This window comes from Podarcis muralis, chromosome 6 (genome assembly GCF_964188315.1).
Source record: "Podarcis muralis chromosome 6, rPodMur119.hap1.1, whole genome shotgun sequence".
NCBI lineage: Eukaryota > Metazoa > Chordata > Lepidosauria > Squamata > Lacertidae > Podarcis > Podarcis muralis.
Window position 1 is genome coordinate 87,665,009 of NC_135660.1, and position 16,232 is coordinate 87,681,240.

At 46.8% G+C, this 16,232-nt stretch overlaps 1 protein-coding gene across 1 annotated transcript in view; it reads left to right on the forward strand.

The window, feature by feature from the left end:
• The first annotated feature begins 426 nt into the window (after window positions 1-426).
• Window positions 427-16,232, forward strand: part of PKD2L1 (polycystin 2 like 1, transient receptor potential cation channel) — a 40,144-nt gene continuing 24,338 nt past the window's right edge. Inside the window, exons 1-2 of the mRNA XM_077930691.1 lie at window positions 427-864; window positions 11,575-11,688. Of these exons, the coding sequence (XP_077786817.1) occupies window positions 564-864; window positions 11,575-11,688 (415 nt within the window). The 5' untranslated portion in view covers window positions 427-563. The remainder of the gene's footprint in view (window positions 865-11,574; window positions 11,689-16,232) is intronic.

Here is a 16,232-nt window from a genome sequence, read left to right on the forward strand (position 1 = left end):
TGCCATTTTGAATGCAGGAGTTCTGAAAGGCCCCAGTTCAAAGAGCGGCCTCAGAAAACAAGTCGACGTTTTGATTTACAGACCTCAAACGCTCTGCCGGCGCAGCTCTATTTAAAAAGCAGCACATTTGGGGATCTGCCAGGTGTCACTCACCATTATCGGCAACCCAAGGTGTCCAATGAACACCCGGCCTTTTCTTGCCTCCCTCCTTCCCTGGAAGCCAGGCCAAATCAGCCAATATCTTCGCCGTCTTCTGTCTCCCCACATCATGCTGGTTTTCATGGCTGTTGTTCACAGCGAAGAAGAGATCCTCCCCTGGGTGTAGCTTTGCTCACCGAAGAATAGACCTTGCGCTTGTTCCAACAATGGTCTCTGCCTCCATTCTGTACCTGTCACCCAATGAATTGGTATAAAAGAAGGAGGCCGTTCAGCAGCTGAGAGCAGAACAGAACCTATGCTCTCCCTATTGCTGACCTGAAAAACACAGAGTTTTTCTCCTCTGTGTTCCTCCAAACAAACCAGCAACTGAACTAAACAGGAACTTCGGCTCACTTTGCCTCGCCATGAGCTCTTCCCACCTGAACAACCGAGCTGAGAGCCATTTCCAAGCCAGAGAAGAGCACGAGCTGGAAACTCTGGGGAATAAGGCATGGGACAACCCCGTATATAATGGTTCGCCTTCCTCTTCCCTGAAGATCAGGGCCATCTACAATCCCAAATCCATCTTGGAAAACCCCTATGAGAATATTGAGAAGCTGACCGACTCCCTGCCCTACCAGAAGGAGAGAGAGAAAGATGAGATGAGAGTTGGCAGGAAGAAGCCGTTCTCTGCGTGCTGCTTCTATATCTGCAAAGGCATCCGAGGTAACTGGGTGGTTGGTGGAAGCGATGGCGAGGCTTGGTTTCTAGACTCAGGAGAGGGCCAGCAATTCACGGCAACTCCACCTCCGTGCAGGAGGGAAGCAAGAACGGTAACTTTTGTACAGCGATTGCTGTGGAAGTGGCTTGCAGCAAAACAGCTGCGCCTAGCACTTCTCCGTACTGCATCAGCCATGTTGTTTGATTAACAGGATGAAAAGCAGGGATAGAGAGACAGGAAAGGAGAAGAGGGGTTATCTGAAAGCCTTTTCCAGCTGGAGAGCTTGAACCTCAGAGTTCGCAACTGCTGAACTCGTAGAGGGATGCAATGCCAGAGTAATTTCCCTGAGCTCCAAACATATTATTATTACTATTATTAATTTAATTTAATTTAATTACCGGTAATTAAATTTTTATAACGCCCTTCATCCGAGGATCACAGGGCAGTTATATAAATGAAATATTTATTTATTGCTGCTGCTGCTTCTTTTTAATGGGGTGGGTGTGTTCTGTCCTGAATGTTGATAGAGGATTGTTACAATAACAGGAGAGGCTGGTTAAAAACTTGAAGGTAGGGGGGAACTTTTCGAAAGTTCAATGGAAGTGTTTCTTTGAAACTAAGAGGGATACCTGTATCTCCCCCTCCTCCATAAACACTTCCATCACTCTAATCCCACGATCTGCTACATGTGAGGTGGTCACAATGTTGTTGTATTTGCTTTATCTTGTAGTAGCTTGACTCACTTGCCTGAGCTTATACTCTCTTGGCACTTTTTTTTTGTGTGGGGAGGCCCTGTGTACGCACTGTACCTTTAAAGCGTATTCGAAGCACATTATTTCCCCTCAAAGAATTCTGGGCACTGTGAGTGGTTAAGAGTTGCTGTGGATTTGAACTTGGTGAGAGGTAAATAGCAGTGCCCTAAATTCTTGAAGCGCAAGAATGTGTTTTGAAAGGGATTTAAAGCTGTGTACACAGCCTTTGGTGGGGCTGGGGTAATCCAGCCAGATGGGTGGGGTATAAATATTAACATTATTATTATTATTATTATTATTATTATTATTATTATTATTGCTGCTCTGCCAAGTCTTGAACTAGCATTGCGGAATCCCTGGTTCATATCCCATGCAGCTATGAAGCTCATTGGGTAAGCTAATCCTGGGGTCCCCACAGTGGCAGTCGTGGGCATTTGTGGTATGCCCAACAAGATCCCCTGATCCCCCCCCCATTTCTTTTATTATTTTTCGATTCATCTTGGGTTGCTTGGGTTTGGGGAGAGCTCTGTTTCCCCTTTCTTCGAGGGGCGGTTCTGAACACCACCAGTTTTTCATCTGTTCAATGAGCATTGTGTGGTGACGTGGAGTTTCTTAGATTTCCATACATGCCCCTGCCTCTCCCCCCCCCCCCACCCAGGTTAAATAGTGCTGTTTCTCAGCCTTTGCTATCTCACAGAAAGGTACAGTGGTACCTCGGTTTAAGTACTTAATTCGTTCCGGAGGTCTGTTCTTAACCTGAAACTGTTCTTAACCCGAAGCACCACTTTAGCTAATGGGGCCTCCCGCTGCTGCTGCTGCTGCGCCGCCGGAGCACGATTTCTGTTCTTATCCTGAAGCAAAGTTCTTAACCTGAAGCACTATTTCTGGGTTAGCAGAGTCTGTAACCTGAAGCGTATGTAACCCGAGGTACCACGGACCCGACAGTCACATTTGTCTTCAAAGAGGAAACATCCCAAAAGTGGGGGCGGGGGGAGCACTGGCGGAGGAACCGGAGTGTGGAGGGAGCAGACCATAGCTGTCAACCTTCCCTTTTTTTGCGGGAAATTCCCTTATTCCCGCTGCTTCCCGCTGCTATCCCGGATAATTAGATATCCCATAGACTGTCCCCAGGGCAGGTGAGGCTGCCGATCCCTTATTTTCAAGGCTGCTGATCCCTTATTTTCAAATCTGAAAGTTGACACCTATGGAGCGGACCGCCTCTGGTGCCCCTATTCCAGTAGGGTGCCATCACGGCATGCCCCCCCCCCCGGACACACACTGCGTATCCCCCGGGCTTGCTGGGTGCCATGCCCCCACAAGCAGCGCTTCACGCCCCCAGAACGCATGCCATGCCCTCGCGGGCGGCGTACCACGCCCCCGGGATAAGCGCCATGCCCCCGGGAGCACCAGCCACACCCACGCCTGCTCTCCACCCCCGGTAGCGGAGCATGCAGCTTCGCCACTGGTGGGGGGGGGTGTTTAAAAAAAAGGAAGCAGAAATGCAAAGGGAAGAGGGTCAAGTCTCCCTAAAGTGCTCGGGAGATTTTTTTAAAACCACAATATCAAAAGCTTGGCTTGAATGTATGCCAAAGATGAAGGACGCTACCCCCAAGGCCAAGAGGATGCTAAAAATGAACTGAGCACCAAGTTGCTCAAAACACAAATATCAGCATCATCAACAAACATTTAATATACTCATAGCAGGAGACTAGCCGGGCTCTCCCCCCCCCCCCCCAGTTCCGGCACCTCTCAGGTGGGCGCCATTGCCATTATAAGAGAACAAGGGAGATGTTCATGGTGAGTTCCGGCACCTCTTTTTCCTGAAACTGGCTAGGAGGCAACTGGTCCTTTGGAGATGAGGGAGTCAAAGGTGTGCTCAAGGTGGATAAAGAGATTGCAGAGTGGCTGAGATGAGAAGCAGAAGTTCAGGGTCTGCCCTGCGCCCCTTGGCTCACCTGCGCAGCACCCAATGAGATCAGCAAATGGGCACACAGTCTTGTCAAACGCACCTTGTGATATAATGCAGGCTCCCTTCTAGACCCAGAGCCCATGACCAATTCAGTGCCACCGCTGTGTCAAATTCTGGTTAAATGGCAAATGTGCCGCTAAGGACTGTTTGGGCAGATTTTGTGTTTGCTTCCGATACAACAGCTCTTACATGCCTGCTCCTGCCCAGAGATTTCGGCTGTTAAGCTGCTGGCTGGTAGGGTTGTGATGTGTTGTATCAGTGTATCCAAATCCCCCTGCTCTGAATAGACATAGCTTAGATAAGAGAGGGCAATGGTAGACCCTTGAGTTTGAATGCAGGGATCCAAATCATCGTCAATTGTTGTTGTTGTTGTTGTTAAAAATACAATAAAACACCAAACATTTAAAATCTTCCCTAAACAGGGCTGCCTTCAGATGTCTTCTCAAAGTCAGATACAGTGGTACCTCGGGTTACATACGCTTCAGGTTACAGACTCCGCTAACCCAGAAATTGTGCTTCAGGTTAAGAACTTTGCTTCAGGATGAGAACAGAAATCGTGCTCCGGCGGCGCGGCAGCAGCAGGAGACCCCATTAGCTAAAGTGGTGCTTCAGGTTAAGTACAGTTTCAGGTACAGACCTCCGGAACGAATTAAGTACTTAACCCGAGGTACCACTGTAGTTGTTTATTTCCTTGACATCTGATGGGAGGGCGTTCCACAGGGCGGGCACCACTGCTTAGAAGGCCCTCTGCCTGGTTCCCCATAACACTTCAAATGAAGCCATTAGAGGCCTGGGATTAACTAATTTGTGGATAAACTGAAGAGTCAGAAGAAAATATCCCCCCCCAGCCCACCCCAAACAGCTATTTAAAAAACAACACCATTCTGTAACATTTCAAATTTAAATTCTGAGTATAAAGTTTTGAGTTTTGAACTTGGTTTTTGAATGTTGCATCAACTGTACTGTAAAACTGGAGTGCTTTGTGTTTGTTGACTTAACAGTGCTGTTGTACAGTAAAAGAAAGAAAAGAAACCAGTTAAAGTCCTTCCCATGGTTGTTGTTGTTTAGTAGTTTAGTCCGAATCATTGTGACCCCATGGACCAGAGCACGCCAGGCACTCCTGTCTTCCACTTCCTCCTGCAGTTTGGTCAAACTCATGTCCGTAGCTTCGAGAACACTGTCCAACCATCTTGTCCTCTGTCATCCCCTTCTCCTTGTTCCCTCCATCTTTCCCAATATCAGGGTCTTTTCCAGGGAGTCTTCTTTCCTCATGAGGTGGCCAAAGTCTTGGAGCCTCAGCTTCAGCATCTGTCCTTCCAGTGAGCACTCGGGGCTGATTTCCTTCAGAATGGATAGGTTTGATCTTCTTGCAGTCCATGGGAGCAGTGTAAGATTTCAGGGTCCATGGTTCGTGCTTCCTTTGGAAATAAGGCACAGCAGATACGATGGTGTCTTTATGATATGTGGTTTATTTCTACATATATACAACCTGGGCTTATGGTGGAAGGGCTTCCGGCATTACACTCCAAGAGGGTCCTGTTTCTCCCATAGTTGCCTTGGATTCAAACTATCAGCTCAAATGGTGCTCTGATCACTGCCGCCGCTGCCTTCAGCTTGACGTGTTTAACAGGCTGAAACGATTTCCCCTCCTGCTCACATCAAGCAAAAACTGCTAGTTCTTCTAGCTAGCCCAGAGCTCTGGGTCCAGTGGAGAGTCTTTTCCGTGGGGGTGACTTCCTTGATTTTCTTCTCAATTTTGCTAGCCTCTAAAATGCAATAAGCAAACCAAGCTACTTTACATGGTCGGGGTAAGCATCAAAGAAAGCTGGCAATGTCCCCTGTCTTGGCCAGGAAGGGCAGGATTAAGACAGGCCCAATAAACAACCTTCGAGACATCTTGGAACAAATTGCTCAGTACTGAGCCAGGCACTAAGAAACAAGGCAGAGGGCCACAGCTAAACTTCATACCTCCATTTCAGAGAGCTAAGAAACTTCCAAGGCTTGACACAGGCTATGTCCTAGTCTTCGTTAAGATGATAAATGAGCCGTTGCGAAAACCTTAGCCTAGCGTTGGTTGGAGCTGGAGTCTGATGGGACCTGGAAAGTACCTAGTGTAGTGTGGTGTAGTGGTTAGAGTGCTTGCCTAGGACCTGGGAAGAGCAGGGTTCAAATCCCCGCTCAGCCATGAAAATCACTGGGTGAACCTTGGGCTAGTCACAGTCTCTGAGCCTAACCTACCTCACACAGATCTTTTGTGGATAAAATGGGGAGGAAGAAACTATGTATGCTATGTATGAGATGGATGTGATAGACATATAATAATTGTATTGTTTATATGGTACCCATCTGACTGGGTTGCCTCAACTACTCTGGGCGGCTCCCATTAGTCCTTGTGGGTTGAACACTGCAGCTCCAGGTTAGATGTGACTGATTATCAGTACAGATTATATTAGACTCAGAGCCGTCTTTCCCATAAGGCTTAGTGGTTCGTCACGCCAGGGCGCCAGCCTCTCAGGGGTGCCCCAGCGAGTTGGGTTCAAAGACATCTGCCCTCCCTGGTCGTATTCAATATAATGATGGAGGCTCTCAGCTTGAATAGAACCACCGGTCTTCGGATTTCTCTTGATCATCCCCAAAAGCAGAACTGAACTTGGTTTTCCAGGAAGGTGTCAGAGCCATTCCACTGCCCGGAAATGTTTTTCTTTCTACGTAGGTTTCACCTGTAAATTACAAAGCAATTTCAGGGCATGACTCCAGCTCCCTTGGCTCGAGGAATGAACTCTGGCTGATACTTGTGCCCTTACTGAAACAGTGGTTGTGGATTCCCTGAAACACAGAGAGATGGCATGAACCAAGTTGCTCCAACGTTCGTCCTCTGGTTACTATCCAACCTGGGAAAAAGTGGCAATTTGGGTGCCGCAGGGTTCTGTCCTGGGCCCATTGTTGTTCAGTGTCTTTGTAAAAAAAACACTTCGAGGAAGGAACTGAGGGAATGCTCATCAAATTTCATCCGAATTATAGTCCTCCAATATATCCAAAGTCTTCGGAACATTGCAAGTGTTATTCAAAGGCTGCCAAAGTGTTTACAGTATTCTTTTAAACACAATCTATATTTGTCCCATTCTCGATTGATGTTTTGATCCCCCTGATTTCTGATTCTTCTCGTCAATCTGGCCATCTCTGCGTAGTCCAATAATTTCATCTGCCGGTCTGCCATTGTCAGCGTCTTGTCCTCTTTCCATCACTGAGCAAGCAGCATCCTTGCAGCTGTAGCCGCATACATGAACAGTCTTCTCAAATCCTTCGGAATATTTGCACCTAAAATTCCTAAGAGAAAGGCTTCTGGTCTTTTGGCAAAGGTTATTTTAAACATTTTTTTTTAATTCATTGTATATCATTTCCCAGAATCCCTTTATCTTTTTACAGTTCCACCACATATGATAAAAGATGCCCTTAAAGAGGTCAATTTTCATTGGGTTGTGATGAACCCCTCACCCAGTTGATGTAAGCACACACACACGCACACACTGATTAAAAGTTACCACAGTTTTTTCAGCATACCTCTGCTCTTAGGGAAGACAAAAACTTTGAAACAAAATTAGGTCAGGGACTAAGGTAAAGGTAAAGGGACCCCTGACCATTAGGTCCAGTCGTGGCCGACTCTGGGGTTGCGGTGCTCATCTCGCTTTATTGGCCGAGGGAGCCGACGTACAGCTTCCGGGTCATGTGGCCAGCATGACTAAGCTGCTTCTGGCGAACCAGAGCAGCACACAGAAATCCCGTTTACCATTCCGCCAGAGCAGTACCTATTTATCTACTTGCACTTTGACGTGCTTTCGAACTGCTAGGTTGGCAGGAGCAGGGACCGAGCAACAGGAGCAAACCCCGTAGCGGGGATTCGAACCGCCGACCTTCTGATCGGCAAGTCCTAGGCTCCACAGCACCACCCACATCCCTTTAAGGTCAGGGACTGTTCGGCTGCAAATCCCATATATACATACAGTGGTGCCCTGCAAGACGAATGCCTCGCAAGACGAAAAACTCGCTAGACGAAAGGGTTTTCCGTTTTTTGAGTCGTTCCATAAGACGAATTTCCCTATGGGCTTGCTTCGCAAGACGAAACGTCTTGCGAGTTCTTGCGAGTTTGTTTCCTTTTTCTTAAAGCCACTAAGCCACTAAGTCGTTAATAGCCGCTAAGCCGCTAATAGCCACTAAGCCGCTAATAGCTGTGCTTCGCAAGACGAAAAAACCGCAAGACGAAGAGACTCGCGGAACGGATTAATTTCGTCTTGCGAGGCACCACTGTACACACTTTATTGGAAGTGAATGCTACTCTGCACAGTGAAACTTAACTTCTGACTGAACATGCATAAGGTTGGCTTGCATGCTATACTAATATCTCCTCCTTCATTTTGTAAAGCCGAACAGGTTTAGTAACAAATGTGGTGGCTTCAGCTTTCGGAAACCGGAGCTCACTTTGCCTCAGATAGGTGCCGTAATCTGGAATGTTTCCTAGAAATATATCCTTGGGCACAGGTGTGTAGAAAACGAAACTGTAACGTATTATTAAACTTTGCAGACCATTCCATGCATCTTGCTTTTATTTCTAAGCCGCCCTGAGTCTCTGTCAAGGGAAATTAGTATTATAGGTAAATGAATAAATAATACAGAAGTGTCGAATTGTAGAGTTGGAAGGGACTACAAGGGTCATCCAGTCCAATCCCCTGCAATGCAGGAATCTTTTGCCCAAGCGGGAATTGAACCCATGACCCTGATATTAACAGTCTCTCTTTTTAAAAAATAATTTTTCTTGGAATTTTATTTACAACATAAACCCCCACCCCCAATACACAATCCACCCTCATTAAACGTGAACATAACATACAGTGGGCATAACAAACACAATACAAACAACGAAATAAAAGACTTCCTTTATCCTGTATCTGGCCTCCTTACTTACTTCTTATAAACTGTTTCCTTTATGAATAATTATTAAGATTTTTCTAATTGTAACTTAAATACAGTGGTACCTCGGGTTACAGACGCTTTAGGTTACAGACTCCGCTAACCCAGAAATAGTACCTCGGGTTAAGGACTTTGCTTCAGGATGAGAACAGAAATCATGTGGCACAATTGTTCAGGTGCAGTTTAAGACAGAAAGGAAAACAAGAACATAATCCCCCCATAAATTCTGCAAATAATAGGCAACTGATACACTAACAAAGATGATCATGAGAAATCATTATGTATTAAAAAAAGACCGAAAAGTCAGGGGTAGGGGAAAATCCCACCACCACTTTTAAATACAATATCCCTAAGCCAGAAACCCTTGAGCCCAACTAGTAGCCTTGCGAATACTAGTAGAGTTTTTAACACTGCACGATGCACAATACATTTTTTTATCATACCAGGATGAATCCAGATGGGAATGTGCATTCAGAAACATGTTTATTTGTTCATGTGGATCCACATAGCTGATTGAGGGTTATTACTTGCGAGTGAACCCAATGTCTTTCATCTCTCACAGATACCAATAGATTGAATTAATGAATTAAAGACTCACTACCCTGTCCTTCTAAACAGGGATGCGGGTGGTGCTGTGGGTTAAACCACAGAGCCTAGGACTTGCCGATCAGAAGGTCGGCGGTTCGAATCCCCGTGACGGGGTGAGCTCCCGTTGCTCGGTCCCTGCTCCTGCCAACCTAGCAGTTCGAAAGCACGTCAAAGTGCAAGTAGATAAATAGGTACCGCTCCGGCGGGAAGGTAAACGGCGTTTCTGTGCGCTGTTCTGGTTTGCCAGAAGCGGCTTAGTCATGCTGGCCACATGACCCGGAACCTGTACATCGGCTCCCTCGTCCAATAAAGCGAGATGAGCACCGCAACCCCAGAGTCAGTCACGACTGGACCTAATGGTCAGGGGTCCCTTTACCTTTACCTTAGTCCCTGTTCTTCTAGACAATGGACTAAAATCAGAAACCCTGCCTTAATTCTGATGGTGGCGGTGAGGAGAGGCCTCCAGAGGCTATCTCAACACAGAGACAGACTTGTGTCGTGATAAGGAAGCCTTTGCAGCACGAGTATGAAGGAGGAAAAAGCTTCCCTTGCACGATATATTAGCATTCCCTACTACAGAACAGTTTGTTCTGTTCTGTACTTAGTGCTTTTGATTAGGGGTGTGGAGCAATATCCATCACAGATGGCTGATAGCAGGTGTCCTTAGAGCTGAAGCACTTGAGACTGTATTAAAGGAATGGAAGCCCTTAGGCTATTGATGTCAGTACACCTACTCGGCTTTTAAGTGGGGGAGTCACATGCACACCAGATCAAAGTTTAAGTAGGAAGAAGAAGAAGAAGAAGGCAACGAAGAAGCCATTAATGGTCTGACCTATCTCATCAGCTTATTAGCTGATGAAACAGTGACTTGATGAAAGAAAACAATGTTCAAACGGAGCCCAGCCCATGTTCTTAGGCTCAGGTTTGGCACCACTGGGAGCACCAAAGAGCATTTGATTTGAATCTGGAATGGCAGTCGAGCGCATGAGCTCCGTCAGGCTGCCTCAGTGGAAGGGGTGGGGAGCAGAATGCGTCCCATCAGCTCGGCCGAAAGGACACTCACCTGGGCCCTGGTTAGTTGCATCACTTAGACTGGGTGAGACTAGCACGGTGCTAATGCAGCAGCAGAGCCAATCGCTCCCACTAGTGTCCTCACATTGCACTGACCTCACTGTCAGGAGGAGTGGGGATGCTCTGCCATACTGACTGCTACTGGTTTCCACTCCGGCTGGTCATTATAAGAACCGCTATTTAATTTATAAGAGCTGGTTCCTATAGACTCACGCACACTGGTCAGCTTCCATTTTGACTTGAAATGTTCATTTTGGGCTTCTCAGAAGTACGTAAAGGCAAGAAGCAGGCAGAGGAGCACCGCCCCGCAATGGCGTTCTCCTTAGAGGGGCCAGAACTGTGCTCCGGCATGCTCTGGCTGAAAAAAGCCCTGCTTCTGACTACAACATACCAAAGCCAAGTAATTGTGCTTTATTCTGTAAAGACAGCACCCTTGAAGAGTGAATGAGATACAAGGAAGGTGCTTAAACAAACCACTCCAGTATCCTCCTCTATTCAGCATTAGAATAGCAGTAACAAGAAGTTTCTCTTGGGGAGATGGGGGTGGTCAGCATTCCTTCTTTGGATTGTTTGGCAACAGTGTTGAAGTGATTATGTGTCCTTAGCAAAGGTGCTGCCTGCTAAGTGCTGAAGCCTTAGAGTTGCCTCTGCATTTTGTTTTATAACTTTCTGTTGTTGCCGTTTAGTCGTCTTAGTCGGGTTCGACTCTCCGTGACCCCATGAACCAGAGCATGCCTTGGAAACACTCACTTTCTTCTCAAAGCTTCTCCTTTTTTATGTCCATGGAGTTTTCTTGGCAAAATACTGGAGTGGTTTGCCAGTTCCTTCTCCAGGTGGATCACATTTAGTCTAAACTCTCGGCTATGACCTGTCCGTCTTGGGTGGCCCTGCACGGCATCATAGCTCATAGCTTCTCTGAGTTATTCAAGCCCCTTTGCCACAACAAGGCAGTGATCCACGAAGGGGCTAACTTTCTTTAAAAGTGACTAATTAACTTACAAGGAAGAAAGGAAGAAAGGAAGGAAGGAAGGAAGGAAGGAAGGAGGGAGGGAGGGAGGAAGGAAGGAAGGAAGGAAGGAAGAAAGAAAGAAAGAAAGAAAGAAAGAAAGAAAGAAAGAAAGAAAGAAAGAAAGAAAGAAAGAAAGCTAAGAATCTGGGGCCCTTGCTGGGCTGGGGCCTGTCATATATACACCCCCAGTTTTTCCTGCTAGCAGCCCTGAAAACTTCCCCCCTTCACTCAGTTTTTCTGGGATTGTACTGCTCACATCAGATGAAGCACTCTGGGGCAATTGTGCTGTGGATTAGCACCTAAAATAGGTGAATACAGAAGCACGTTTATTCACTTCTTTCCCTTTTCTCTCTCTTTGCAGGACTTTGGGGCACCACACTAACGGAAAACACCGCTGAGAACCGAGAGCTTTACGTAAAGACCACACTGCGCGAACTGTTGGTCTACATTGTATTCTTGGTGGATATCTGTTTATGTAAGTTTGCCCGGGCTGCTTTTCCTTTTTATTATTCATGTGGTTGGTTCCAACCCAACGAGGGACAAATATTCTTATAGATGGCTTGTGTTGGTTCATTACACTTGCATCCTGCCTTTTGACAAGGTGGCTTTTGAAAAGACAAGTTCTCCATGCAGCAGCAAACTGGGCCCCGAGGATAGGGAGCCAGAGATACTGTAGTCTACTGGGACCTAGTTCCCTTGTTGTTGTTGTTTAGTCGTTTAGTCGTGTCCGATTCATGGTCAAACTCATGTTCGTAGTTTGAGAACACTGTCCAACCATCTCGTCCTCCATCAGGGTCTTTTCCAGGGAGTCTTCTCTTCTCATGAGGTGGCCAATGTATTGGAGCCTCAGCTTCACGATCTGTCCTTCCAGTGAGCACTCAGGGCTGATTTCCTTAAGAATGGATAGGTTTGATCTTCTTGCAGTCCATGGGACTCTCAAGAGTCTCCTCCAGACCATAATTCAAAAGCATCAATTCTTCAGCGATCAACCTTCTTTATGGTCCAGCTCTCCCTTATCAGGTGTTTGTGGCCAGTTTCTGGTGCTTGTTCCTGAGGCTGGGTGTTTGGGACAGAACAGGAATCCGATTGGCATACTGTCCCCTTCATTGCCCCAAAGCAGTGAGACTTCCTACTGGGACACCCTTGTTGAGAGTAGCTCAGAACTTCATGGCCTCCATGGTAACCATGGGACTGTCTCAAATGATGCCAAACCCACAAGCTTTGAACTTGGCTTCCTGGACTGGATTGCGGTAGGAGAAAGTAATGGTGTCTTCTTGGTTTCCCCTCCTTCCTCTCCTGCCCACAAATTCATTGGTTCTTCTAGGGTAAGGTTACCAGATGTCCCCATTTCCTGGGGACAGTCCCTAGATTTACAAATCAGTCCCCGTACAAAATCCTATCATTCCTACTGAAGTTGAAAAGGGGCCCCAGAGTCATTGAAAAAAATCTGGTAACCTTATTCTAGGGTGGTGTTCCCCAAACTTGGGTCTGCAGCTGTTTTTGGACTACAACTCCCATCATCCCTAGCTAGCAGACAAGTGGTCAGGGATGATGGGAATTGTAGTCCAAAACCAGCTGCAGACCCAAGTCTGGGGGACACTGTTGTAGTGGAAGGAACGACCCATTCTCATTTCGTAGGAACATCCACATTTTATTGCAGCTACTCGGAATTTGACATGCGTGGTTAGAACTTCCACAACACCCTGATGTTTCCCCCCTTTCCATCGCAAAGAACTATGCAGGAAGGATGGTCTGAACGATAACATAGATGGCCGTTCCTATTGTGTTCTCTGGGTAGATTTAATGCAGCTGTGTGCCAAATACTAAGCCACTTTGTGTGGGCACAACAATGGCTGTTTGTTTTGGGAAGATTTATTGTTATCTCAAAGGTGCACCTGTGATGTCTCATAGGGCAACAGATTATATTTCATGCACTCCACGGCAGAACAGGTATGGCAATAATAGTTATCACTTGCAAACAGGGGGACAAAGCTCAAATCACTCTTCCCATACAGTAATGATGTTCTGACCTGGGCAAAAGAGGAGCTTTGAAAATTTGTTGTTTGTGTAGGATGCCTATCGAGTTTTCTCCCCACTGAGGATCCTGCCATTGACGTTACAGCTTAGGCAGCGCTTACGTCTCTCTGAGTGTATGCATGCATGTGATAAGTTTGATCCCGCTCTTAGCGGAGCAAGCACAGCCTGACCCCTTTGCTGAATGGATGAGGCATTTGTCCTAGGCGCTAGGACTGGTTAAAATGGCAACGACAATCCCAAACCATGTTTATGGCCATAATTCCTGATGATTTCTTGTCACACAAGCCCTTATATCACTTCACATGTGGAAGAAAAACTTTCACTGCTGCTATATGTTTGAGGAGACGTGGGTGGCGCTGTGGGTTAAACCACAGAGCCTAGGGCTTGCCGATCAGAAGGTCGGTGGTTCGAATCCCCACGACGGGGTGAGCTCCCATTGCTTGGTCTTTCTCCTGCCAACCTAGCAGTTCGAAAGCATGTCAAAGTGCAAGTAGATAAATAGGTACCACTCTGGTGGGAAGGTAAACGGTGTTTCCGTGCTCTGCTCTGGTTCGCCAGAAGCGGCTTAGTCATGCTGGCCACATGACCCAGAAGCTGTACGGAGGCTCCCTCGGACAATAAAGCCAGATGTGCGCCGCAACCCCAGAGTCGGTCACGACTGGACCTAATGGTCAGGGGTCCCCTTTACCCTTTACTGTTTGAGGGCGAAGCTTCTTAACTTCCATTTTGGTGTAGATCAGAGCTTTCCAAATTGTGCATTTTGGCACGTTAGTGGTCAGCTAGGTAGGCAAACTAAGGCCCGGCGGCCGGATCTGGCCCAATCGCCTTCTAAATCCAGCCCGCGGACAGTCCAGGAATCAGCGTGTTTTTACATGAGTAGAATGTGTCTTTTTATTTAAAATGCATGTTTGAGTTATTTGTGAGGCATAGGAATTTGATCATTTCTCCCCCCCCCCCAAAAAAAATAGTTTGGCCCCCCACAAGGTCTGAGGGACAGTGGACTGGCTCCCTGCTGACAAAGTTTGCTGACCCCTGGTGTAAGGTGTGTCACACAATCCTCCCTAAGCTCCTCCCAGGGCTGCGGAGGGGTTAATTTAACCTCCGGTTTGCCAGTAAAACTGAATTGCTGTGTCGCAAAATGATGCATGTGTAAAGAGTCTGTCACCAACATGAACAGTTTGGAAAGATCTGGTGTAGCGGACGTCCATATCGGTTTCTTCAGAGATGCAACCGTTTCCCCAAATGTAGCCCAAACCCATGCTATGCGGAGATCTGTGACCTTGAAAATTACCTCCAAGGCTGTGCTTTGAGAGGAGCAGCCATCGTCCTCCAGTGGTGTAGTGTGGGTTGCTGGTGGCCGGGGTGGGGCAAGTGTTATGTACTGAAGTTCTCACCCTGGGCCAGCAGGGGGATACTGTAGATAGTTTTCACTCAGGTCCACATATGCAAATAAGGGATTGAAAGTGACATTCAGTGATTGGATAGTTACAGAAAATGGTTACTGTTGCGTTCTAGTAGAGCTCTATATAAGCAGGCTGGCTGAACCCTTCAGTTCAGTTCTGTTCTGGCCTGTGAATAAACAAGAGCTGTTTGAAGAATCGCTGTGTCGTCCGATATGTTCACCCACAACTTAACAGCAAGTGTTGCACCCCTGTGATAGACTGGGCAGCTGGGATGGGGGGCGCATGGAGGGTGAACGGAGCCCACCTCCAACAGATTCGTCCTTGCCCGTTGCCTCTATCCACCTGCCCACTAGACAAATCCACCCACTGTCATGACTCAGCTGTCGTGCGGGTGCCTGATTGAGTCCCCTCAAAAATGTGCGCCTGGGGCCATGGCCCCACTGGCTCCCCCCACCATGCTATGCCTCTGCGTCTCGTTGCTACTCTCTGTACAACTGAACTGGCTTGTTGTGTTTATTCGTTTAGTCGAGTCAGACTCTTCGTGACCCCATGGACCAGAGCACACCAGGCACTCCTGTCTTCCACTGCCTCCCGCAGTTTGGTCAAACTCATGCTGGTAGCTTCGAGAACACTGTCCAACCATCTCGTCCTCTGTCGTCCCCTTCTCCTTGTGCCCTCCATCTTTCCCAACATCAGGGTCTTTTCCAGGGAGTCTTCTCTTCTCATGAGTATTGGAGCCTCAGCTTCATGATCTGTCCTTCCAGTGAGCACTCAGGGCTGATTTCCTTCAGAATGGATAGGTTTGATCTTCTTGCAGTCCATGGGACTCTCAAGAGTCTCCTCCAGCACCAGAATTCAAAAGCATCCATTCTTCGGCGATCAGCCTTCTTTATGGTCCAGCTCTCACTTCCATACATCACTACTGGGAAAACCATAGCTTTAACTATACGGACCTTTGTTGGCAAGGTGATGTCTCTGTTTTTCAAGATGCTGGCTTGGGAGCCTGCTTTGAACAGGCCGATACGAGAAGCAAATAACTATGGCTGCCCTACTCTAAAGCCTGTGAATCAGATGAGTCAGGAGGACATTGGGAAATGCCTGTGTTTGAGGCCTCCGACACCAGCCTCAGATAGGATCTACTAATTCTATGGGTTAGTCTCCACTCAGGGGGAAAAGACATGGACTCCTACTGGTCACAGGGCTCAGAGCTCATGCACACGCCCCCTTGTTCTCCCCCCCCCAATAATATTTATTATTTCCCATACATAAACATAACAGAAGAAAAAGTTAACAATAATAAAGGAAAGGGGGCGGGGGAATGAAACGGAAAAAAGAAAAAAGAATATAAAACATAAAATACAACAAATCACCACATAAACTAACCCTTAATTAGAATCCATCTTCATAAACATATTATGTGACTTCCTCAAATCTCTTCCATCTGAGTTTCTTAGTATTTATACATAGCAGTTTCCAATATCATTATTTTATAAAACCATATCACAGTCATAATCATATTTCCTAACTTTTCTTATCGTACATTTTCTTTTTTATATATATGTAATCCCAATTGAATCCT